Source organism: Chenopodium quinoa, unplaced genomic scaffold, assembly GCF_001683475.1.
Source record: "Chenopodium quinoa cultivar QQ74 unplaced genomic scaffold, ASM168347v1, whole genome shotgun sequence".
Taxonomy (NCBI): domain Eukaryota; kingdom Viridiplantae; phylum Streptophyta; class Magnoliopsida; order Caryophyllales; family Amaranthaceae; genus Chenopodium; species Chenopodium quinoa.
The window spans coordinates 5,705,128-5,732,042 of NW_018745454.1; the positions used below are offsets into that span (position 1 = coordinate 5,705,128).

Genomic DNA, 26,915 nt, shown 5'->3' on the forward strand with positions numbered 1-26,915 from the left:
TCCTTTCGTGAGAAGACTTTTCAATGACTACTCAAAAATTATATCGATCCAGTTGACCCTTTGATATAATTACTTCAAAACTACAAATACCTAATTATAAACAATGTAATGTGATTTATAAAAGGCAAAAGCTAATGAGCGCCCCCGGGGCGTTAGATAAGAGAATTAAAGTGCAAATATCAGAATAAAATTAACAATAATTACATCGAACGACGCGTGATTTTGTCATGAATTCCTAACTTAATACCATTTCAACAAATATAATTTATCCTTATCTAACGCCCCGGGACGCTCATTAGCAATATCGAAATATAAAATCAACTCTAATATTATTAACCCTCTTGGACCCACCACCCAAATTTAAATTAATAAATAGACCCCTCCTCTTCATTTCCTCACTTCTCTACATCTTCCCTTCATAAAATCTTTCTCTCTAAATACTACAACTTCACACAAACTTTCTCTCTCTAAAAAATATTTGGTATTTCATAATTTGAACCAAACCAAACAAGCCCTTAAGAAAAAAAAATGTCAGTATTTTATGAAGACAAACCCCCAAACCAAATCAATGGCAATACGCTAACACAATGTAATGATTTCCAAAGTCAATCACCATCTTTATTATGCTCTTCTTATCCTATCACTCTCAAGGTATGTTAATTGATGTACCAACCATTTTTTTTTTAAATACTTCCTTCATACGTTGTCAATTTCTTGTTGACTTGCTTGGACTTTGTTGTTCTTACTACTTCAAAGTCTACTTTCACCATAAATTATAATGTGTATTTTGTCTGTTTTATACCTAGAGCGGATTTTAAAACGTACTTCTAGAGGTCGACATAGGGTAGATCGTGTTATAGAGATATGATATGTAATCAATAATGGAAATAAAAAAATGTTTTATTTTTTTAATATATTATTCGATATTGATTACATAGCATATCTTCAATAACAGATCAAAAGTAGAGATGAATAACCTAGCCTAACAAAGTTATCACCTTAATACACTTTTTGATAATGAGGTTGAGATTTATAGGATCCAAATTAATTAGGAATTTCACGTTTAACTCTTATGATTAATAGAGCTGATCATAAGTCTGGTCGAAAAAAAATAATTATTGTACGTACATAATAACTAATGTAATTGTAACAAGTAAAATTATTTACGAATTAACAAATTTATTGATGTACAGTTTATGAACATAAGCTACAAGGTGAAGGTTGAATCAAATGAAGGGGGGAGTAACATGAAAACACTAATATGTGGCGGCGGAAGCTCAACAACAACATCATCATCATCTGAGACGACAACCACAATGATTCAAGAAAGAACGATCTTGAACGAAATAAGTGGAATAGCGTCACCAGGAGAGATCGTAGCCGTGCTAGGACCATCAGGGAGCGGGAAATCAACGCTCCTAAATGCACTAGCAGGAAGAATCCGTGGACACGCACTCACCGGATCAATCCTAGCGAATGACAAGAAACTCACAAAACAAATTCAAAAAAGAACCGGATTTGTAACCCAAGATGACGTGCTTTACCCTCACCTTACAGTCCGAGAAACACTCCTCTACTGCGCACTCCTCCGCTTACCAAACACCCTCACCAAAAACGACAAAATCAACGTCGTTGAGTCTGTTATGGGAGAGTTAGGATTGCATAAGTGCGGGGACACCATAATAGGGAACACATTCATACGTGGGGTCTCGGGGGGCGAGAGAAAGCGCGTGTGCATCGCACATGAGATGCTTGTTAACCCGAGTTTATTAATTTTAGACGAGCCTACTTCTGGTTTAGACTCAACCGCGGCTCACCGCTTGGTCTTAACCTTACAAGGGTTGGCTAGAAAAGGAGGCAAAACAATTATTACTTCGATTCACCAGCCTTCTAGCCGGGTTTACCAAATGTTCGACTCGGTTCTAGTTTTGTGTGATGGTAGACCCATTTATTTCGGAAAGGGTCATGACTCGATGTCGTATTTTCAGTCGGTTGGGTTCGAGCCGTCTTTTCCTATGAACCCCGCGGATTTTCTCCTTGATCTCGCTAATGGTACGTCATTTCTTCCTTGTTACACTCACTTTGATTTTTTTTTGACGTGATTAATTAAACTACTTTATCTTGTTTTTGAGTCGTATATAATGACGTATTCGGTGTGTGCGTGAAATTTTGGAATTAGACGAGTGTAGTTTATATATTATAGAATGATTGTTCATCTGTTTATGTTGATGTATGTGGTTATGTTAAATTAAATCACTTGCACGAGCTGTATACATTCTCATAAGTTTTCCCTCCGTATTTTAGTAAGTGTATGTATTTTATTATAAAATGGTTGTTTATTGGTTTGTGTGATGTGATCATGCTACATAGATTTTAAGTTAGACCGCTTGCATAATTGCATCCTTATAAGTTTTCTCTCGTCTTTTTAGTAAGTGTTATCCAGCTAACATGGCAAATTGATAAAGTTACTATATTCGATATTTGAGTATATGCATTTTTAAAAGAGGTTTATCCAACTTGATTAATCTTCAAAATAGGGGAATAAAAGTCACTTAAATGGCAATAAAATTTGTCCATAAATAGTACTAACCTACATATTAGGGAATTATACATACTGACATAACTAATTAAATTATTAAAGGAGAAAAATGTTGTGAGCGAAATTTGCTAGTTGTTTTTTAATTTTATTTGATGGATTGAATTTGAATAATGAGTGAAATGATCATATAATTACGAGTAGTTTGATAAGTCAAAATGATGTTTTGTAAACAAGAACAAAAAATAAACAAGTTGTTGCTTGTTCAATTGGAAGCGAGATTTTGATTGGAAGTTTGGAACCCCGCAAGTTGATAAATTTCTGGCACTAGCTAAAAAATGAAAGTGATGGAATTTATTGAAGAAGCAATATGTCGTATTGATTAGTCTTTTAATATGTCGGATCATCGTACAATCGACAGCATTAAAATTATTGAATTATAATTAAGATTTTTCTTGAAATTTGATTTCATAAAATATTGCAAAGTGACACTCTTCAACTCACACTCGAATAATGTAATCAAATACATACCACAAATAACCTGTTCGTATATATACTTCCTCTGTCCTTTAAAATTGTAGCCTTTCTCTTTTAGAACATGGTCGTGCAAAGCTACTACCCCACTTACGGTTATAAACTATATATAGCTCATACTTCCTACCTGCCTACCATTATTGAATATTCTGTTTTGTTACACCTTAAGTTCATTTATAGGTGTAGCTTATTATTTATGAAGTGCAATAAGTTAAGTTTAAAGAGTCACTCACTTCCATACTTGGGCATGAAAAAGAGGGGGGAAATAATGCCGACTCAATTTTTAGAATCACGTACTCGATTCGTTGTACGAGTACTAGAAATGTACCATCAATTATTTCCGAGTATAAGCCAAAATCAGATCTTAAATTTTGTAATCACGCAACTTTAAATATTTCAGGCTAAGTTTGTTTCACAAATACGCCAATACAGCCAAATAATTTAATAAAATACTACTTATAATTATTGAGGCGGTTAATATAAACAGATAATTGCAATATAAAAATTTATACAGTAATGGTTTATAAATAGCCATTATATGTATTGGTATTTGGGAATATGCATTGTGACAGAAAAATTGTTTTACAAAAAAATGTTCAATTTCTGCATACCTGAATTTCTCCAACCATCTTATTTTATTAGTTTTTACACATTTTTATTTTAAAATGCTTGTATATATCTTCTGACCCTAACAAAGAGATCAGAATTGTAGGTAAATTACTTTGTAAGATTTTATCCTTTTTCCCCCACTCATCAAGATTCCTAATTGATGTGTTAATACCTAATTAAACAGCGTATACAACTAATATAGGTTGACAACCTTAGATACAATACGCGACGTGCATGTAAATCGCCTAACCTAAAGCCTATAAATAAGGTATATGAGTAAGTAACAACTCAACTTATTTAGAAAAAACAAATTACTCGATAAAAGTAACATGTCTATTTGTTTCACTTAGTCTAGCTAGACCTAGAAAATGTCACGACACTAGTACAACGTAATATGTAATAAGCTTTAATTTACCTTTATATCCTCCTATAGCTTTCTCTACCCAAATAATTAAAATAAAAGTATACACACACAAAATGATACCTAATTAAAGAAAGATCGGAGATGATGAACAAAATATATATAGCCAACATGCACGACAGAGAAAGTGTGGTAGTGTTGGAGGTGGTGGGAGCAAATAGCAATTGTCCTAAATTGATAAAATTAGGATTGTTTTGCAATTGCAATTATTTTTCTTTGAATATTTCTAAGAACATGGGAAAGTTGGTGCCTTTTCTTTTCCTTTTTCTTTTTGTGTTGGATAATACTTGTACAAATTTAATAATTTTACGTACCTTCTTGCCAGATGTCGCCTTTTGCTTCATCTTAGCTTTCTCTTTCACACTCCTTTTCAATCTTCAGTCCACTAATATTTTTTTCTTTATTTTTGACTCCTTTTCCTTTATTTTTCTTCATTTTTTCATCCTTTTTTTTTCTTTTCTTTTATTATTTGCCTTAACTTTAACCACCCACCCACAACTTTTTTTATGTTTTGCACAAGAGTAAGCTCAATAATTTTGGGAATTATTCTAGCAACTTTCTTTTTTTCAGTCCTTGGAAAAGTCATTACCATTTTGGCTTACATTTTACTTTACTTTAGAATTATGTAGGATAAAGCTACTATTCACCTATTCATTTTGTGTGTGTGTTTTCTTAAAAATATTATGTTTAAATGTCCCAAAAAAACTAATCATTGCCAATAACTTAAATATCATCACTAAAATTGGTGAAAACGACTGTAAGGGTTATGGATCGATGATCAATATATGGAGTGTAAGAAATTGAAAGCAAAAATTCAACTCATATATAATGAGCTACATATTCAAATCTTATACACTTTCATTAATAAGTCACCTCTTGAATAGTAGTTTTGCATTAAAAAATAAATAATAAAAAAAAAAACTCTTAAATAGTAGTTTGTTGTTCACCCAAAAATTAAAATTTTCTTATTGGATGTATATAATCTCTTAAATGATTGTCATATATAATCTTTCGTATGCTTGCAATTAAATTGTCGAGCAATTATTGAAAAAAGTTTGTATTGTATTCTAGGAAACTTCCTATTCTTAAATTGAAAAAAAAAAAAAACGTTTTATTAGAAAACGGAAACCTTAGTGATAAAAGAATATACTTATTAGAGTTGATATACAACGCACCGCATAATTAATTCATTATATAATTAATTGATAAAATCTCGACACAAATATATGCTGATTCCACCGTGCTTAGCTTTAATAAAATTGTTTTAACAACTCATTAGCCCATTAAATCATGCTTTTTAATGATGCTAAAATATTAATAATATATCATTATCATGCTTTTGTAGGATAAGATAGCATAATCGTTTAATCCCAATATTCCAAATTCTGAGGCTTCTTATACTCGTACGTTTCTAAGAATCTTTTAGTTATAGAAACTATACATCAAACTTTTAATATTTAAGTGTTTTTTATATCACAATTATAAGGTATATTAAGCATCCAATAATTAATGACACGTATCAACAAAATTAAATAAAAAAGAAGTTAATTTCAACTTTAAATAAATATTAACAAAAATTAATATTGCTTACAAGAATTATGCTTTAAGACACCCTTTAAATTTGGAAATAAAATTAGAAAAACAATCTCTTTCCTACAATTCCTTGTAGGGCAAAGACGAAGATTATCTAAGTCTGAATTGTCAAGCATTTGGGCCACCATTGCCTGATTACTGTGTTTAGAATCATTATACTGGTTCAGAATTTATGCTTTTTCATAAATTCTTTTCAAAGAAAAGGGACACTCCTTATGCGACTTAATTTCTTATTTGCGTGTACGGATTCTCGTTGTCTCTAATTAATAGGTCAAATTTCTATTTTAAACCGTATATTTGACCTTTAAATATACCTATATTATTGAAATATAAATCTTTGTATTTGTGTGATTTTGAGAATTTTCGAAAAAAATATCTTATTTAATTTATTGAAAATGTGACCCCGTACCAAATTAGTTATGTTATCTCATGATGGAAAGAACCTTTTTCCTTGTGTGAATAAAAGACTTACAATTAATTTCTTCAATCAAATGGTCCAATATAGATAAAAAAAATCATACTGTATCATATCATAGGCCATGCAAATTAATCTCCATACTGATAGTGACACATTATAGTTTCCCATATTATTAATGGACTTTGATCATTGCTTTATTATCTTTTATTTACTCTATTTTATCTCCTTTTAAAAAGGATAGTATAAAAAATGAACTCATATAGTCATATTAATCTTATTTATCATGATTTTTTTGTGATTTCGACCTAATAAAGATTTTGTCCAACATAATGTATAAACTGTTAGAGTTTGAATATACATCTTTTTATCCCACTAATTAACATATCCCATATTTAGTCAAGAAAATACCTATTCTAGAAAAATGCTCGTGTTTATGTGTCACGTACGAATCTAAGCCTAGTGCACCCTCTTTAAACTCATAATAAAACAAAAATGTCTATTTCTTGCTAACACAATATAGCTGGATGGCAATATTTTTTTTTAAGAGTTATTTTATTTAAATTGGTTAATACTATGTATGTGGATTATATTCCTATATAGTATGTCCTATTTGGCTCTTTATCTTTGTTACTTTTTTTTTGGTTGTTGCGGGAGACATGTCTCAATACTCTTGAAACAAAGTAAATTGAATGATATTTCATAAAATTATATTTTCATAACTTTTGTGTCTTTTAAGCTTCTTTACATTACGATATCCCATTATCTTTTTTAAAGATATTGTTCACCTTTGATGAATTGATGGTGTCTTCCTACCCTAGTCCGCCTAGAAAAGCAAAAAATTGATAAATCTTTTTCCATAAATATAAAGTTTCGTATATTGCATAGTTCAAAGTAAGAATGATGTGATAACATATAATTATATATCATAGATTTGTTGATAACTACTGATTAACAGACTAAACTTTCAACGTGGTCTTCCTTAATACTTAGTACTAGTGGGCAGCTTAATCAACTTGGATGTTATTCTATTTCACAATTAACGCCCGTAAGTTTTAGATTACATAGTTGAACTTCTAAAACTCTATATATAAGAAGTGAAAATGAAATAGCGAATATGTCTAAGCAAAATCTCTGTGTTAAAAAAGTCTAATTTGAATAAAATTAGCTGGTTTCGCAACTAACATATATATATAACTGCTTTACAGAAAATCTTTTACGTAATTAGTAGTAGTATCACTAATATATACGATTTAAATCCTATAATCAAAGTCTAAGCGACATATAAAACAAAAAATGCTTTAATATTAATGCACTTTTGACTAGGCATAATACCATACATAGTCTAGTTTAATGGATGGTTGAGGTCATAGCTAATATTTGCAATGATTCACTACAATACATAGTCTTTTTGCAAACTGTTACGTTCTTAGACACCATTATGAAGACAAGTATCAAGTTGGAGTATTTGATGATATGTGACGACATCAAGTACGTATGATAGCATATTAGCATATCCATAATATTAATGGAAAGTACCAAATGATTTTTGACCCCTTTTTTCTATTGGATAAGCTAAATGTGTGAAAAATATTTTTTTTTTAAAAAATAGGAATTTACCACTAGTTCTTCAATGTTAGAGGTGCGAATCTTGCTTGTGCAATAAGCCTCCAATATTCTTGTTTTTTTTTTATAGGTATTTTGAATATTGGATTATATTTTCAAAATTATGCTAGATATTGTTGGTACTATTGGTTCAAAATTTTCTCAATAAAATCATTTCTCGAATATATAGTTAGTTCAATGTACTAATTTATTATCAATCGTTTTCTTAAGACTGTACATAATTTGTTTGTTCTTTTCTTGTTTTGTTTTCAACTATTCAACATTTCAATTTTTCAATAGTGAGTTTAAAATTAATTTCAAACAAATGTTTCAACAATAATAATAATAATAATAATAATAATAATAATAATAAACATAGAATATTGTGCATGTTAGCCTTTAATGTGTTTAAGTATGTGCTTAGACATTTTAGAATCATTTTCTCACTTCTCATACTAGTCTATGGTGTATATAACAATAATGCGTTAATAGTATGTAGATAAGCTATCATATATAACAAACATGTTAATTTTGATAGTTGTTCTCCAATAATATATTTCTCCATCAAAATAAAAGCAGAGATAAAGTGTGATCCTCACGTGGGTAGGGTTCTTCATCTCTTTGACAATTTTTATATTTTATTTTTTATTTTTTTTATACTTTCACCACTTTGCTGCTAAGCATCTTTAATAAATATATCATGTCATTTCCAAGCACAATTATAGAGTAAATAACGCTCCATGATAGTAATACTTTCCTAAGCGGATCTTGGAACTTTAATTTGTATATACTTTATACTATAAATCATGTAGCATCATCCAATTAACACATATTGTATGATAGTTTCAATATCATGAGCATAATACACTTTACCATACTTTGTGCACATTTAATTAATATAAACAATCAAGTCAACTAGAATAAATTGTCACATTGTTAAAATTAGTATTTTTTAATAGTCATCTCAGTTCCACCATACCTTGATCATTCATATTAACGGATATGTTTATACAGGGTCAGATTATATCCGGATAAACATCTTATCAAACTTTATTTTTATCAAACTTACCATGTTACTCCCTTTCCTTTTTCCTACACCTTTATTTTAGGTTGATTTAATGTTATCAATAAAAGTATGGAATATTTATTAGAAAGTATGGACACGTGTGAGGCTACTTAGAGGGTGCTTACGCATTCAATAACGTAAACAAAAGAGCTTTTATTTTTGGTTAAATTGATGAGTGAGCACCTAAAGCTTTAATGGAGTCCCACCATACTCCACCAACATTGGCCTCCTTTTATTCTTACCTTTCTTATTGCTTCCTCTTTAGGTAGTGACACTATCTCATCACTAATCTTAATTTTATATACTCTTTTAAGTTTTAATACTTGCACTATTCTATTACCACTATACTTTAATGTGATTGTAATTTGATCATAGTATTTTAAGTTACGTATTGATAATTGTATGTTGGACCTACTAATAATTGTACTATTAGAGAGTTACGAGTTATGTTTAGTCGTGAACATAATTAGTGTTACGAGTTGTATACATGCTTATTGTTCGTCGTATACATCTTGTTAGAAAATGAACATGTTATGTTATTCCTACGTGATTATTAAGCACTTGGATTGTGTAATGACGTTCATGAAATCGATTTGTATGCAGGCATTTCTCATCAACCAGATGGAGTGAACGAGAGTAATAAGGCAAACACAAAGCAAGCACTTGTTACAGCATACAACACTGTGTTAGCTCCTAGAGTAAAAACAGCCTGCTTAGACAACACAAGCAATAACAAGAACACTTTGCCAAAAAACACAGTTGTTGTTAGTAGAAGAAGCGCGAAGCAATACATAAAAAACGGCATTTTCTCATGGTTCAGCCAGTTTAGCATCCTTCTCCAAAGGAGCCTTAAAGAGCGAAGGCACGAGTCTTTTAACTCCCTTAGAGTATCTCAGGTAATCGCGGCAGCACTTCTAGCAGGGATGATGTGGTGGAAATCAGACTATCGAGATGTACAAGATAGGTTAGGTTTGCTCTACTTCATCTCGATTTTTTGGGGTGTGTTTCCTTCTTTTAATGCTGTGTTCGCGTTCCCTCAAGACCGGTCTATCTTTGTTAAGGAGCGTGCATCTGGAATGTATTCCTTGTCTTCTTACTTCATGGCTCGAATCATAGGTGATCTTCCCTTGGAGCTAATTCTACCATCAATTTTTCTTACATTGGTGTATTGGATGACCGGCTTAAGGCCTGAACTTTGGACATTCCTACAGTCCTTGGGTGTTATTATAGGGTACGTGCTCGTTGCACAAGGCCTTGGGCTTGCTCTAGGCGCGATTATAATGGATGCCAAACGAGCTTCTACGATTGTTACAATCATTATGTTGGCTTGTGTTTTGACCGGAGGATTCTATGTGCATAAATTGCCAAGCTGTTTGAGTTGGATTAAGTATGCTTCACTTACATTTTATTGCTATCGTCTACTGATCGATGTGCAATATAATGGGGGAGAAAGAATTTCGCGCTTCTTTGGTTGCTCGAGCCATCATTCGATGAACGTGGCTAGTTGCAAGTTCATCGAAGAAGACATTGTAGGGCAGATCAGTCCCCTAGCAAGTGTAGGAGTGATGTTGATCATGTTTGTTGGGTTCAGGTTATTGGCTTACATTGCATTAAGGCGTATGAAGGTTTGAACGTTTTTTTTTTATAATAACCACGTTATTAGTAAGTTACTATTACTCCCTCTGTCCGGAATTAATTATCACGTTGACATGCATGGGTACGTAACAACTAAATTCTTACAGCGAGAGTACATATATATGATCCGATCCATAATCATCTTTCAATCCCGAGATGATTATGGTTCGAGCTTTCGTGTTTATGATGATGGTCTGATCGAGTTGTGGAACAGCTAGCCTTGTGGGAAGCTGCATGGTGTACTAGGAAGCTAACAAATTCCAGTTTTCCCCCTTTTATTTTGAAATGCAATTTGTAAAGATTTTTAGCAAAGAGGCATAACTGAACCCCTCCTTCATAATTGGAGTTGTATTTTTTTCCCCAAGTTTGTTAAATGTATATATACGGTATTTATACTAGTATTTATTAATGGTAATAAAGAGGATTATATTTCACTTTGAAAGTGGGCATTTGCTTGACTCTTTTTCTACTTTTTGTTAGCATAATTTTTCAAGTTTCACATCATTAAAGTGAAATTATCTACACCATTTGAGAAATTAAGATGATGACTTTTCACATAATTGAAAAGTCATAATAATGTAAACAACTAATTATACAAAACAGGTGAAATAAACTTTGAACACATCAATAAGTTAAAAACTATTTTGGTTCTTGAAATTTGATTTGGAAAAAACACAGTTATAGATTGATTTATACAAACAAATGTGTAGTATGTGATCTCAAAATTCCTTGGACATATAGAGTATGTAGTATGTTATAATATGATATATCAAAACAATTAGTCAAATATGAGTTTTAGAATTGATAACCTTTATGAATAACCTTTCTATTACGTATTTAAAAAGATGAAATACAGTAGATAACATTGGCTTTGTGTTGACCATCATACTAACCCATCTAAGGCCATACGAGTATACCACCTACAAACCATTTAATCTCATAAGCCTATATGAATTGACATGTAATTGACTTCAAATGTAATCCTTGATGCTCCTAAAGACGGCATAATATACTTGACACTTAAGTTTCCGCTTATTACAATCCAAGTTCATAGTTGATGTTATGAAAATACTTGTACTCCGTATAAGAAACCTTATTTACATAATTATATACGCATTTATTAATTTACGTAGCAAATAGCCAAATATATATAATATATTTATTGACAATGTCATAAAATCCAATGAATTATCTTTAAAGAACGGAAGCAGTACTCGTAAAATCAGTGTATTAGTGTTGTATGAGGTTGAAATGTTTAATGTTTAAGTATTGGGCTTACTTCCTAAGCATAAATTGGGCTAAATAAAAAGTAATTATAGATCACTAATATACGAATTCAGTCCATATCCTGAAAGCCCAAATATCTTCTCTTGCAAGTTTCTTCAACCCAAAACCCCGAAATTAGCAATTTATGAAAATCAAGTATTCAACAATCAACACTGAGAAAATTCCAGAAAACCCAGAAACACCAATTTTTAAATGTTGGATGAAGCAATCATAATCATTTGAAGCTGAAATCAATGGAGAAATTAAGCAATTCAAGCTCAAGAGAGATGCAATGCATCGGAAAATTGGAAATTGCGAGCCCTAAAAAACCAGTTGGATTTCTGTGTGGTTCAATTCCTGTTCCTACTGATAATTCCTTCCACTCTTTCAGCTCTGACCTCGTTCCTTCTTCTTCAACGTAACCATTTTCTCTCTCCTATTTCAGTTAATTTTTTTCTGGTTTTGATTAATTTTTTGAATTGTTTTGTTGATTTTTGTTGTTGAAATTGAATTAGGGTGAGTGCACCGAGATATCGAATGCTTCCGACAGAAACTGATCTTAATAATCCGCCATTGACGACTACCAGTGCTCCTAATACGCGAACTTCCCCTCCTACTGAAGGTTAGATTATTATTACTTCTATTTTTAGTATACTTTATATACTGCTATAGTATTAATTGTTGTGATTTTTGTGTTTGTAAATTAATGGATGTTATTAGTACTTTAAGCTGTAGATATCTCAGTTCTATTGTTGTTTGGAGGTAATAGTTATACTGAATACTATTTTGGAATGTTCGGGAAATGATATAATGTAATGTGAAATTGTACTGATAAAGTGTTCTTGCATAAAAGAAATGAACTGTATATTGATGAATTGAATTCCGTTAAGTATTTATGTCGGTTCCATTTGCGTAGGTTACCCACGGGGTAGATGACTAGGTGATGATATTTCCTGATTGTGAATATGGAACAAATATTATAATTCCAAAAAAACAAATAAAAGATTGTGTTCATAAAACTAGTGAGTTTTTGGAATGTATTGGAGAAGAAATTATGTTTTGTTAATTGGTCGAGATTATTTATCACCTGTTTTTCCTAGGTGATCTTCATCCTATATGAAATATACTCCTGTGACGTATTTATTGGAGAGTAAATTCCAAAGTATTAATGTCGGTTTAGTATGAGGGAAGGTTACCATTGGGTTAGATGAAAATATATCTAGGGCATTTCTAGGATTTTGATAGGTGAGTAAGTACATACATGGTAAATAGAGTGTGTAACGTATGAGCCTTGTTGATCACTGGTTAATGTTTTTAATTCATGTTGGGTTTTGGGTGAGTTGCGGGTGACAGTTGGTTCATATATTAGGTACTCACTGCAACATCTGTTTTTCCTCCTCCATGTCCATCACATACTTCCTCCGTTTCTATTTAGTTGACGCGTTTGATTTAGGCACATATATTAAGGAGAGGAGAGTGAGTGAGAGAGAATGAAAAAGCAAGTGGGGTAGCTTGTAAATGCAAGGTAAAAAAGATACCCCAAAAGGAAACGTGTCAACTAAACACAAACTTCCTAAAAAGGAATACGTGTTAACTAAAAAGAAACAGAGGTAGTATGAAATTGAGAGAAACTGCTGAAAAAACTAAGAAGCTGCTTGCTAAGGAAGCTATCTTACGTTCTGAAAACCATGTTGCTAAATTTGGAATGTGGTTTGGTGATATAAAGAGAATAAAGATATCCATTGTTTGAGGTTGGAGATGAGATATACTAGTGCATAAGATAGTGGGATATGCTGTATCAATGTTCCGGAGAGCAGCCATGTTTCCTCAAACTCATACTGAATAGAATATGTTTATTGCATTGTTTTAGATGCTGAATGTTGATGATTCGTTTCTAAGTGAACATTGTGTCCTGTCTTGATGTTCTATACCTCACATTGAGCATTTTTCCATAACCTTGCTGCATGTTTCTATCCCATGCTTTAGATGCAGACCTTAAAAAATGCTACTACCTTCATTCCTTAATGTGTTTAGTATTTTAGTAATTTTCACGCTTTCCAAAACCATTAATTTTTCTAATTATGTATTTGTGAAAATTATAATAAGTTGATGTGCCGAAAGTACACATTCAGAGTTTCAGACGAATTTACAAAGACTCCACATGAATATGATTTTCCATATGGTTTTAAAAAGCGCACCTCGGGCATGCCTAGGCGCGCCTCACTCCCAGGCTCTAGGAAATGGGCTTTAGCTAGGCGAGGCTCAGTCACCTACGGAAGGCGCGCGCCTCATGCGCCTCAAAGCGCCTTTGGTAAGGTGCGCCTTTGCGCCTCAAGGAAAATAACTAAGATATAAGATATATTATTATTTAATTTATTATGAATCTTTTTAATTGGTATTTAGTACAATCAAAGTAAAAAATAATTTGAAATAAATATGTAAATACATGCGCCTTCGCCTCGCGCCTAGGCTGCAAGGACCACTTGCGCCTTGGTACGCCTTGCGCCTTTTAAAACTTAGCATATAAATTACAAACAGTAGTCAAAGTGTAATTAGTGAATTGTGTTAAAAATCGAGTGCGAAGAACAGTAAGGAACGAAGGTAATTCTGGTGGTCATATGTCAATATTGCTGTTCTAAGTTAATATGATGCTTCTTAGGAAAATGTTTTCATTATGGATAGAGTTTTCATGCTAATGATTAATTAGTTTAATGATTAATACTTTAGCAGGTGTATCCTGGGATGATGGAGCTGTTACATCTAACTTAGCTAGGAAGGGTGAGGCCCTTGCTGTATCTGGTTTGGTGGAGTATGGTGATGAGATAGATGTCATTGCTCCTGCAGACATCCTGAAGCAGATTTTTAAGATTCCATACACTAAGGCTCGGCTATCAATCGCAGTACACCGCGTTGGGCAAACTCTTATCCTGAATGCAGGGTCAGTTTGTTTTTCTCTGCTTTGTGTACTCATGATGGTTTTTTGGTAGTATGTTTCGGTGATTTCATTAGTTTTATCTTTATCAGGCCTGATGTGGAAGAGGGAGAAAGATTCGTAAGGAGAAATCAGCCAAAATGCTCAGATGAATCACTCTTTCTCAATTTCGCAAAGCATTCAGTTCGAATGGAGGCTTGTGATTGCCCACCCACTCATTCCACCGCCGCAGAAGGACAATCTAAATCTTCTGTTCTCCCAGACCCATTTGATCCTACGAGTACCTCCTTCAAATCTTCTGAATTTTTGACTCCTAACATTTCTGATAATGAAGGCACTGATGGACATTCTGATTATTCTAAAGCCAAACAAGATGGATTGTATTGGGAAAGTAAGAAGAACAGAAACAAGGCACGTGATCCCATAAAAAAGGCTACCCGTATTGGTGAGAAACCCAGAGGCCCAGTGCAGGAATCCGAAAAGTATAGATGTAGTAATGATGAGTTTTTGAGAGTCCTGTTTTGGCAATTTCACAACTTCCGTGTTCTGCTTGGCAGTGATTTGCTCCTATTTAGTAATGATAAGTATGTATCTGTGAGCTTGCATCTATGGGATGTTTCTAGACAGGTGTGTATCACACTGTTTGTTTCTCTCTTCCGCATTATGCTCATGTCATACTTCTTACTATCTCTGTGTTTTCACTCAATTTTCAGGTCACGCCATTAACATGGCTTGAAGCTTGGTTGGATAATATCATGGCAAGTGTTCCAGAGGTAGCCATCTGTTATCATAGAAATGGTGTAGTTAAAGGTTACGAACTTTTGAAAACGGATGACATATTTCTTCTGAAGGGCATGTCTGAAGATGGCACACCAGCATTTCATCCATATGTTGTTCAGCAAAATGGACTCTCAGTTTTGAGATTTCTCCAGGCAAATTGCAAGCAAGATCCTGGTGCTTACTGGGTACCATGTCACCTTTCTTTTGACTGGCTTCACTCCCTCTTTGGTTTGCTTTGTTAAATTACTTAATAATTATAGTATTTCTTATCTAATTCTTGCATTCTAACTTATTTTGTCTCAGCTATATAAAAATGCTGGAGAAGATGTGATTCAACTTTTTGATCTCTCTGTCATTCCCCAAAACCATCCACCTGATACTGATGATGGTTGCTCGAGCTCTTTGCCATCGTTGATCCAGAGAGGAAGATCTGACTCTTTATTGTCGCTTGGAACTCTCCTTTACCGTACCGCTCATAGGCTGTCTCTTTCCATGGTAACTCTAGGACACTACATCACTCTGTTTTTCTTGTTTCTATTTCATACTTCCACTTTCCATTGCTCATATGACTTTGGGTGGGTTTCTGTGTTGACTTCTCATTTCAGGCTCCCGAAAGTAGGTTCAGGTGTGCTCGGTTTGTCCGAAAATGTTTGGAGCTGTTGGATGAACCTGACCATCTGGTAAAATTCACATCCTTTTGCTGCTGTTCTGTGAGAAAAAAAAGAGAAAAAAAAAAAAAAGAAAAAAAAAGGCTGATTGTTGCTTTTCATTGTTCTTAATTCAAAAAAATTATATTTACTTAGCTAGTTATGATTTGTTCTTGATAGGTTGTCCGTGCATTTGCACATGAACAATTTGCAAGACTTATCTTGAATAATGATGAAGAGATTGACTTAGCTGCCGAAGTTTTCCCCCTCGCAGCGGAGGTGACTGTCACTGATCAAGAAGAAGAGTCCTTGGATATTGTTAGTATTATATCAGAATCTAGTGTCCAGGAGTCATCGAATAGTGAGCATAATAACTCTCAGGATACAGTTTCTGAGGCTTCTGGAAGTGATATTCAGGATATAAATATTTCGGAATCTAATGGCTTCAGTGCATCTGATCTTGTGGATGCCAAGAGCTCTGGGTTTCTGCAGGATCATAGAGCTAGTGAAGGCTACAACTTGCACACTGTGACCTCAACTCCTGCAGATGTAATTCGGACTATTGCTGATCCGATTTCCTCAAAGCTTGCTGCTGTACATCATGTTTCTCAAGCTATCAAGTCACTGAGATGGACACGGCAACTGCAAGGCGCTGAATCAGAGTTTGTTAACGATGAAACAACTCGGCCCCCACCTGTTCCTGAAAATTTTTCTGTTTGTGCTTGTGGGGACACGGACTGCATTGAAGTTTGTGACATTCGGGAGTGGCTCCCAACATCAAAGCTGGACCACAAGCTGTGGAAATTAATTCTTTTGCTTGGAGAATCTTATTTGTCTTTGGGACAAGCCTACCGGGAGAATGGACAATTGCTGCAAACATTAAAAGTAGTTGAAGTTGCATGTTCTGTTTATGGGTCAGTGCCTCAATATCTTCAAGATGCGAAATTTATTTCCTCTATGGGTAATGGTCCAGTCTGGCAGAATAGACCCAGCAATAGAGAGGTGCAAAGACCAATAGTCAGAGATGAAAGGCGACCATGCATGAGCTCTTATGATGACAGTATTAATCCTGCGGATTTCTCTTCAACTTACCTCTTTTGGGCCAAGGCCTGGATGTTAGTTGGGGATATTTATGTTGATTTTCTCACTTTACAAGGCAAAGAGACCTCTCCACCTTCAGCTCAAACAAATTCTTCTCAGGAATTAAAAATGTCATCCGAAGTTGTAAAGGAACTCATTAGGCTTAAAAAGAAGCTGGGTCAGGATTTAGAGAATTGCAGCACATGTTCCCTTGTAAACTGCAGCTGTCAGAATGATAGGGCGAGCAGTGGCATAAGTGCCAGTAGCAGCAATGGAGACACTGCCCCATTTGTTCATAGCAAAAGACAGAGTAGGAGATCGCATTTGAGAAATACAGGCACCTCTCTCTCTGCAAACCCAGAAAATCACCGTCCCCATTGTAAAGTAGATATGGGAAGAAATTCTGTAGGGACGGTTGATGAAAGGGATAGTGATTCAACTTTAGATGAGAATAACATGACTACAAATGTCAGCAGGGATGATGACCATGTGGAAGAAACTATAGGTTCTGTTACCATGGAACGCACTGGGGATGCATCAGATAATGCTGATGCTTACTCTTCTTTTGACAGTTCAATTGAAACATCATCTGAAGAATCCCCAAAATTCAGAAGTGGTGGTATATTTAAGTATCTGCAAGGTCCTGGAAGTACTGATACGGATAGCATTCTTTCATCGGCATTAATATGTTATGAGTCAGCTAGTAAGTCTTTGGTTGAGCTTTCTAATGTTTCGCATGAGTTGCAGTCTGTGCTTAAGAAGATAGGATGGGTGTGCAATGAACTTGGAAGACTCAGGCTTGAAAGAAAGAATCTGGCCAAAGCTGAAGTTGCTTTTGCTAAGGCGATAGATGCATTTAGAGAAGTTTCTGATTATACCAATATTATATTAATTAACTGTAATTTGGGTCATGGTAAACGAGCATTGGCTGAGGAAATGGTATCAAAGATGGAGTATTTTAAATCAAAATCAATTCTCCGTGATGCATACATGCAAGCCTTGGAAGCTGCTAAAGTGGAATATGGGAAGTCACTTAGGTTTTATGGAGCTGCAAAGTCGGAACTAAGCAACAACAGTATCGAGGCAGATGATTTGTTAAATAACCTGAGAACTGAAGTATATACTCAGTTTGCTCATACTTATTTAAGGCTTGGCATGTTATTGGCTAGGGAAGATACAGTAGCCAATGTTCATATAAATGGAGCTCTGGAAGACAAACCGATGGGGTCTCAAGGTCTTGGTGAAAAAAGGACAAAGAAAGGACATAAGAAGAGTCAGATTTCAGCCAATGATGCCATTAGGGAAGCGTTGTCCATTTATGAGTCTTTGGGTGATGTACGAAAACAGGAAGCTGCATATGCTTATTTCCAGCTAGCTTGTTATCAGAGGGATAGTTGCTTGAAGTTTTCAAATTTAAGCCACAGAAGCAGCAATCAATCAAAAAATGAAAATGGCATTCTCCAAAGGGTAAAGCAGTATCTTTCCTTAGCTGAGAGGAACTGGCAGAAGGCTGTTGAATATTACAGTGCAAAGAGACATCCTACCATGTATCTAACCATATTAATTGAGAGAGCAGCTCTATTATCAAATCTCCATAGTGTTTATAATTCATATGTGGTACGTTTCCTTGCTAAGATGTTCAAATCTTTTTCTTCACATATTTAGGCAGAAGTTCCAATCTCACCAGTTATCGTTATCCTCACCCACAAACTATGAAAAAGCTGGAGTTGGAATTGTATTAGTATCTGTTTGGTGGTATGGTCATGTAATAGTATTATGATCTTATCCCTACCCAACACCTCATATAAGGTGTATGCCTGTAGGAAAAATCTGGGTGGATTTATTTTGGCTATTGAGATGGATTTAGAGAAGTGAGAATATAAGAGTTCATTAGTAAACCACTAGGGAAAGAGGATTGGATGGGCCTTTTCTGAGTTCTGTGGTAAGGTGTTCTTTTTTATTATTCCATCGAGTGATACACATGATGGTTAAGAATGGCCTATGGGTATTGAATTAAGTTTTCTAGAAAGCTGCGGATCCAGGGTATATATATCTTATGTAACAAGTAGTTACTAGACATGTAACACAAGGCTGTCGTTACTGAATGCTTGTTGACTTGGCTATATTCTACTGTGAAGTTTGACGTTGCTAATTATCTGTTAATTGTACAGATGCTAGAAACAGCCTTGACTTGCCTGCTTGAAGGACGTTACGTCTCAGCAAAAGTGCATTCAGATTCCTCCTCTAGTGACAAGTCAGATGTCTTTGCTAAATTCTGGAGGCAATTGCAGATGCTGTTGAAGAAGATGTTGGCCTCTTCTCTATCAGCAGGTCCAAACAAAACGGTTGTTGCTTCACAGGCACCAACTCCATCATCAAAGAGGTTTGGAGATTCTGAGAAATTGAAAGAGCTTTATAAGATGTCCCTCAAATCCCAAGATTTCCACCAGTTGCAATCTATGAACAAGTTATGGGCTGGTATCACTGTACAGGATGATCAAACTAACTCAACTGGCAGTGACTAACATCCCAGACTGAAAGTACGGCATGATTTCGGCATCTTGTGTGTGTAGTGCTTCATAATACTGTCTGGTAACTAGTGGCTGTGGCTACTCTTGTGTCCTAAAAACAGCGTCCAATATGCGCAGCTCAACTAGATGCAGACATGATTACCATTGCACCACCTTTGGTTCAGCTATTTGTATCTATATAAATATATTACTCTGGTGCGCTGGAAGGCTTGCACTGTGTATATAATTGTGCAAAGGTTTCTAAATACTACGTATTACATGATGTAACGGTGTTAGCGAATCCTATAATGTATGTATAATAGCTCCCAGTAAGTCAGAAATAGTGTAGTAACCTGAGTTGGTAAGGAATAGTCACACTCTAGTTTTCTTGTGCTCTAGATAGTTATATGGTTTGAACATTGGAGATGTGGCTTCAACTTGTTACTTTGTGTAAATGAATTGATACGCTCAAGGAACTTCTTTAGCTAGTGCTGCAACTGATTTGGCATTGAGTTTTCCACCTTTTTTATTTGGAGATGTTGCATAAACTTAATGATCCTTTCATTTTTATAGCGTCTCATGGTTACAAATAATATCCTATTATAGCATCACATATTCACAATTCCGGGTACGCGAACTTATCGGTTCCGGTTATAGGTATCACTTTTAGTGATTTTGGTTATCGGGAACCCGTACCGTTAGTACTAACGGTACGGGTACCCAAACCGTTATGGTTATCGGATCGGGTACCCTAATTTTCGGAACGGTTACGGATTATTTTTCGGGTAGTTTTGCTCACCCCTAATTCACATGCCTGAATATTAGAATACAATTCAAATTTATTCTCTTCAATTTAAATTCTTTAGTAAATTTGTTTTTCAACAAAAACAAATACTTGTATAATCTAAACTAATTGTGTCGTATTTAAACTAAGTGTATGGTTTTAAATCACGTTGTAACGTTTTTCGATTCAGCAAGTTGAAACAAATGTCCAAATTCTACTAGACCGCTGGTGAGCACATTGTATGAGGAAAGATAATAAACTTTCTAATTAAGTTATCAATTCATTAAGTTTATCCAAAAACACAAATAATTCCATCATCAAAATAGAAATTCGGTTCTTTGATAAATGAGTGCTGACACGAAACCATAGGAAACGCGCACACACAAGAACTCCATCCTAATTTCCTATATAAATACAAGATGAAAATGCATATTAATCTTTCCACCATAATTCTGCTCTTTCTAATAACATTCACAAATTCAAATCTCCAGAAAAAATCATCAATGGCTGAAACTGCTCCACCTTCATCATCTGCTCCTGCCGATGTTTACATCGTTTACACTGAACAGCCTTCTGATGGCGCTGATCATGAATCCTCCCATCTTCGCACCCTTTCTTCTGTTGTTGGCAGGTTTCACTTCTTCTTGATTATTTCAAATCTTTATTGATTTCTGTAATTTGTTCTTTTTTTGACTTCTTTTTGTTGATTTGTAATTGGGATTTGCTTGTTATGATTGCAATACCATATTTTTAGGGTTTGATTCTTTGATTGAAGTTGAATGGATTTGATGATTCTTGGGTATTTGGTTTCTTTTTCATGTAATTGTGTGGCAATTGCGATATGAAATGGATTTGTAAATGATGAGTTTTGTCATTTGTGCTTGCTAATGATGGAAATTGTACAATGGTGGAATATTTTTTCAGAATTTATTAGGTTGTATCTGCTGGATTATTTCTTAAGAATTAAGTTTGTTGGTGATTGTTTTTCAGATAATTCATTGGGGAAAAGTTGTTTTTTTGAGCAATTTTTGTGGATGTTGTCTGTTTGATGATCGATTAATCTGTCCACGATTAAGCTTCCTAGAAAAATGTAATCTTTTATTCTTTTTATCTGATGCAGCAAATTTGTTTTCAAGATGTTTGGTTTGTATTTGAATGTAGATACAAGTGAGTATAATGTGAGTCATAATGATTTTCGAGCTGTGAAAGCTTCTGGTCTTATTAAGTTATGCAGAAGAAAGTGGATTAAATGGGAAATTTAGCTGCAAATGTATTCTTACTTGCTGTTGCTGTTGAACTTTTTGAGTTTCTTGTGATCTTAAATGCATATCCCTTGTTTCTGTAGTGAAGAAGCAGCCAAGGAATCCTTGATTTACGTTTACAAGAGCGCAGCTACTGGATTCTCGGCCAAGCTGACTCCTGAGCAAGTTTCGCAGCTCGAAAGTATGTTTTTTTGCTTTGTTTCTAGATCAATAGTGTGATTAGTGATGATAGAGTTCTGCAGATATTACTCGTGCCTTTTAACTAACATATTTTTTTCAGTATTGTATAGATTTGGTATGATGTGTACTTGAGAATTAGGATGATTACAGACATACTACTTGTGCTTTTATTGATGGTTTTGACTTGTTATATTTGATAAAGTGTAGAGCATGTTTGGTGTGAAGATTTATAGGGCTGGAATGAAAAGTATTCCTGTTATAGGTTGTTTAGTTTGAAGGGTATGGAAAATTTGTCCCTTTTGGGAAATTGATTTCACCCATCTATCCCCAATTGGTGGTAACACATCAGAGTAAATATAAAAGTTGGGTACTAAAGTATGGCAATTGTTGCAAATTGGGTACCATTACCTGCCTGAGCTTCGTTTTCCGGCCATTTACCTGCTGCAACGGTTTATTATAAGTAATTGAATCAAAAAGAAAAAAAATTAAATGCAAAAGTCTGCCCAAAATGTAATGATGATTAATTTTGGGGAACACATTGTGCCTTCACACCTCCCCAAGAAGCAAAAGGGCGAGAAAATGGACAATTGATCCTGAGTTTAACTCCAGTAGCAGCAACCACTAGACAATTGTGTGATCAGTGGAACAATGATTCCAAAGTATCCATCGATCACCACCCACAAAGAATGGAACATCAAGATATTGTGGATTTTCTACCACCTACTGCATCAGTGAGTTCAGAAAATTAAGCTTTCTTTGTTTTAGTCATGTTTACCAGCTTAAATCTAGTGGCATCATCTCAGTTTAATATAAAATATTATCAGTATTTTCTAGCTTTGACAGTGTAGGATAATAAGTACAGATAATCTGGCAAGAAAATCATGCCTACAAGTCCACCTACATCAAAAATTGATAAATTTCATCTGCTGCTTTTGTGTCTGAGCTCGGCCGTCCTTCTTGAGTTGTTGAGTAAGAGAAGCCTGTTCCACCTGGTGAATCTAGAAATATTATGCTAGTACTCTGCATATACAACACTCATTCCCGTTTTTGTACTTTTCAGAAAAGAATATTAGGTTTTTTTTTTTTTTTTTTTTTTTTTGAGGAATTAGGTTTTGAAGATAGAAGTTGGCAACTCAGTCTTTACTTCATAACTATCTGTTTTCCTTTTTCCTCTTTACCTTGGTCCAAGAATGTTCATAAGATCTCAATTGAGGAAGAACACCTTCTAAAGATGCATCAAGGTCAAATTCTAGTGGTCCTGCCAAATTGCATGCATGCAAAAACAAACTTAGCTTACATACTAATGACAAATAATCCATTTACTACTATGACAACTAAGAAATTATTATCATATTATGCATCTCATTTCTAGTGGTTGTTGCTGCTGCTGTGTTGCTGCTACTGGAGTTAAACGCAGGAACAAGAATTTCAAGAATTGTCTGTAGTAGCATAACAAAATCATAAAGCTTTTGATCACAAACAACTTATTATATGGTTGAAGGCTTGAAGCATTGTAATGGCCACTTTTTTAACTGTCTGACATTGTTGTACCTTCCAATGCAGATAAATTATTTTGCCTTTAAATTTGTTAACTAGTTGTAACCGGTTTTCATAGGTAAACTTTCAGGCAGTCCAGACTTTATTACCCAATTTGCAACATCCCAAAGTTTGGTACCCAACCTGCAACAATTCCCATACTTTAGTACCCAACTTTTACATTTACTTAACACATCATGTTAACCTCCTCCCTCTTTGATTTGAATTTATTCCTTTTTAATACAAAACAATCCATATAAGTAATGGTTATCATGCCATTACTCTTTCCTTCTCTCATTCTGTTCCCATTCCATTTCCATTTATACCAAACACAACCTAAGTATCTACCTGGGGTAGTGAGGAAGAGTGTATTATGTGCTATAGTTCATAAAAATTTTGTGCTGCTACAATGCGGCCTTTATGATAACAATTCTGACAAGCCAAACAATTACATATTTAGGTCTGTTTTGTTTTCACTGCTACTGTTGATCTGTATCAAGTTTGCATATTATGGTTGAGAGCTTCAAACTTCAATAAAGCATCCATATGCTGTTGTGGTCCTAATTTTAATCTATTTTGTGTTCTTGCCCCTCTTTTTAGTGCAAATTTGCACAACCATGATTTTTGTTCAGAGTTGGCCATTCTTGTAATATCCTTGCTGAATGCCTTGAAAATGATCTGTTTTCTTTTCCTTTAAATATATATGGGAATGATGTAATTTTGTGCATCTACTTAGAACCAGTCGCCTTTTATGACCTGGCAAAAAAATGAGAACTAATTTTGAGGTTCAAACAGCGATATTTTTTAACTTTTTGTCAATAGTTTTTTGACTTAAAATTTTCTGTTAACAGAGCAACCCGGAGTACTTCAGGTTGTGGTGAGCAAAACTGTTCAGCTTCATCCGGTCGGTGGTGGTGGGGCGGGAAATAATATGATGGTTTGATGCTCTCACCTCTGTTACCTACATGGGCTTAAATACAGTCTACACTGGTGTTTGTATACTCATTAACACCAATGTACAGTGTTTGTTACCCATAAATAAAAATTTTCTACTTATAGACATGTAGAAGTTATAGTAACAGTTTGGAAGTAATGTTTAATGCATGTAGTTCTTGCAAGCATTGTATTATAATCCAGCACTGTGGATGCTATAAATATGATGTTGGTTGTGTTGAGTGACCAATCCGGCCACCCTAATCCCAACCCCAATATTACTATATAGTAATATTGCGTATTTTAAAGTAATCAATGATATTGATCCAAATTCATATACTTGAGAGTTTAGAAACCTATTGGTAAGCATTTTGTGATTCTAAACCAACTTTAATGATCTAGGGAGACACCGAGACACCCTCCACATTTAGTATAATTTTGGAAAATTTTCCCGAAATTGATTCAAAATCGTGAATTATTGCCTTTAATTTTTTTAAAATTTTGACTTTTTTTAAACTAGGAAAAATAGTAGTTTGAGGTGCTTCCCATGAAGCCCATGATACCTCGAGAAGCTAATTTGGTGGTTTGAATCATCCACTTGTCCCGGTAACTATCATTTTAGCTAGTTACAACTTACAAACAGCCTCTCATGGCCACTTTAGGCCATTAGGTGACCTAGGGTGGCCAATTACTTGGCTTATATAATTTCAAACTACTTGGAGTATATAATTTCAAGGGATCTTCTGTCTCCCTGAGATGCATATAACCTATGATGCCAAAAACCGAAAACGTATAACGTTAGTTTTTAAACCTTAGGCTACGTATATAACCGAAATCTCAATTTCTCAAAAAGCGTGGATATTAGCCTTCAATTTTAGAATTTTTTGACTTTTTTTCACCTGAAAATAAAAATTGTCGAAATGTTTACCATGGTCCTTAATACCCTCCGGAAGTCCAATTGGCTAGGTGGAACCATCCAATTTGCCTTTAAATGACCAATTTACCGGTTTACAACTTGCACCGATTTCATTAATTCAAGCTTACCACGAACATTTATGACAACATATAATGATCATATATGGATCCAAACGGCATTATATGACCCCGTGATGTATCCCCTAAAATCTCAATGGTTTTCGGCATTTTGGAATTTTTTGACTTTTTTTTCGCCCGGATATAAAAATTGCCGAAATGTTCACCATGGTCCCAAATACCCTCCGAGAGTCTAATTGGGTGGGTGGAACCATCCAATTTTCCATAAAAAGACTAATTTACCGATTTACAACTTATACCGATTTCATTGATTCAAGCCTACCACGAACATTTATGATAACAAATAATGATCATATATGGTTCCAAACGACATTATATGACCCCGAGATATATTCCCTAGAATTTCAAGACTTTTCGACACCGGGCCCCGAAGACTCCGAAAATTCTCCAAAAGAATGGATATTAGCCTTCAATTTTGGAAATTTTTAACTTTTTTTCGCCGGGAAATAAAAATTGCCAAAATGTTTACCATAATCCCTCATACCCTCTGGGAGACCAATTGGGTGGGTGAAACCATCCTATTTGCCTTTAACCAGCCAATTTACCGAATAACAACTTGCAGTCTTGCACCATTTTAATTAATTCAAGCCTAATATGAACATTTATGACAACATGTAATGATCATGTATGGTTCCAAACGGCATTATATGTCTCTGAGATATATCCCCTAAAATCTAATGGCTTTTCGAGACCGGGCTCCGAAACCTCTAAAATTTCACCGAAAGCGTAGATATTAGCCTTAAATTTTGGGATTTTTTTTAATTTTTTCTTCACCCATAATTAAAAATTGCCGAAATGTTTACCATGGTCCCTTATACCCTCCGGGAATCCAATTGGGTGGGTGGAACCTTCCTTTAATAGCCTTCATATTTGGCTTCCGTATATCATTTTTTCACCCGGCGAGATTATGCATTTAAGTACTTCCCTGGGTTCCCAAAGGCCCTTGGGAGTCATAAACAGTGTCCGAAACCATCTAATTCATCCTTAAACTTCATGTCTTAAGGGCCTTGGGAGTCGTAAATAGTTCTCGAAACCCGGTATGCCTTGTCCTTGGGTGCACATGTCTTATGCACATGCCACACGGCCCCTTGCCCACTTGTACCATCCAACATCCCAACACTTAGGCTTTGTGACACCTCTTAATCCCGTACTTAGCCTTTTTTAACATACGAGATGCATCGCTAACCTCGTTTTCTAAAATATAGGTGTTTTTAGGGAATAAGGTGGGGGGAGGGACGAATCGAAGTGACATAGGGCTGAATCTCAGTATCCACCGCGCGAGCTTAGCCTACGACACGTGCCGAAACCCCTACTGTAGAAAAGCATCGGGCGGTGGGCACATGCGTCGCTTCTGGACCGGATTTTGACTTAGAGACGTTCAGTCATAATCCAGCACACAGTAGTTTCGCGCCACTGGCTTTTCAACCAGGCGACACGGCCCCTTGCCCACGCCCAAGGAAGAAACCCCACGCCCTAGGAGAAACCCCACGCCGAAGCTCAAACCCCACGCCCAAGGAAAAAACCCTCACCCATCATGA

General features: G+C 34.8%; 3 protein-coding genes across 4 annotated transcripts; all 3 read left to right on the top strand.

Moving 5' to 3' along the window:
• Positions 1–385: 385 nt before the first annotated feature.
• LOC110713974 (ABC transporter G family member 25-like) lies at positions 386–10,863 on the top strand. Its single transcript, XM_021892429.1, has 3 exons — positions 386–651; positions 1,194–2,052; positions 9,383–10,863. Exons 1-3 carry the CDS (start codon positions 529–531, stop codon positions 10,408–10,410), a joined length of 2,010 nt encoding a protein of 669 aa, XP_021748121.1. The 5' UTR covers positions 386–528; the 3' UTR covers positions 10,411–10,863.
• A 934-nt stretch (positions 10,864–11,797) lies between these two features.
• Positions 11,798–20,160, top strand: LOC110713973. Of its 2 annotated transcripts, none has more exons than XM_021892427.1 (9): positions 11,798–12,098; positions 12,196–12,302; positions 14,408–14,618; positions 14,705–15,239; positions 15,326–15,577; positions 15,696–15,887; positions 15,998–16,072; positions 16,220–18,736; positions 19,291–20,160. In XM_021892427.1, the coding sequence occupies exons 1-9, from the start codon at positions 11,935–11,937 to the stop codon at positions 19,642–19,644; spliced, it is 4,407 nt and encodes a 1,468-aa protein (XP_021748119.1). In that variant the 5' UTR covers positions 11,798–11,934; the 3' UTR covers positions 19,645–20,160. The 2 variants fall into 2 exon arrangements, with proteins under 2 accessions (XP_021748119.1, XP_021748120.1); XM_021892428.1 differs by having other exon boundaries at positions 14,411–14,618.
• A 542-nt stretch (positions 20,161–20,702) lies between these two features.
• Positions 20,703–24,663, top strand: LOC110714169 (subtilisin-like protease SBT3.6). The gene is made up of 3 exons (XM_021892645.1): positions 20,703–21,044; positions 21,759–21,856; positions 24,243–24,663. Exons 1-3 carry the CDS (start codon positions 20,833–20,835, stop codon positions 24,332–24,334), a joined length of 402 nt encoding a protein of 133 aa, XP_021748337.1. The 5' UTR covers positions 20,703–20,832; the 3' UTR covers positions 24,335–24,663.
• Positions 24,664–26,915: the final 2,252 nt, after the last annotated feature.

Bases quoted from the DNA above. Each gene is read 5' to 3' on its own strand.
- LOC110713974 (XM_021892429.1), top strand. From the start codon at position 529: ATGTCAGTATTTTATGAAGACAAACCCCCAAACCAAATCAATGGCAAT. The intron at 652-1,193 runs GTATGTTAATTG...ATTGATGTACAG, and splicing joins CTTATCCTATCACTCTCAAG to TTTATGAACATAAGCTACAA. The intron at 2,053-9,382 runs GTACGTCATTTC...ATTTGTATGCAG, and splicing joins TCTCCTTGATCTCGCTAATG to GCATTTCTCATCAACCAGAT.
- LOC110713973 (XM_021892427.1), top strand. From the start codon at position 11,935: ATGGAGAAATTAAGCAATTCAAGCTCAAGAGAGATGCAATGCATCGGA. The intron at 15,578-15,695 runs GTACCATGTCAC...ATTTTGTCTCAG, and splicing joins AAGATCCTGGTGCTTACTGG to CTATATAAAAATGCTGGAGA. The intron at 16,073-16,219 runs GTAAAATTCACA...TGTTCTTGATAG, and splicing joins TGGATGAACCTGACCATCTG to GTTGTCCGTGCATTTGCACA.
- LOC110714169 (XM_021892645.1), top strand. From the start codon at position 20,833: ATGAAAATGCATATTAATCTTTCCACCATAATTCTGCTCTTTCTAATA. The intron at 21,045-21,758 runs GTTTCACTTCTT...TTGTTTCTGTAG, and splicing joins CTTTCTTCTGTTGTTGGCAG to TGAAGAAGCAGCCAAGGAAT. The intron at 21,857-24,242 runs GTATGTTTTTTT...TTCTGTTAACAG, and splicing joins GCAAGTTTCGCAGCTCGAAA to AGCAACCCGGAGTACTTCAG.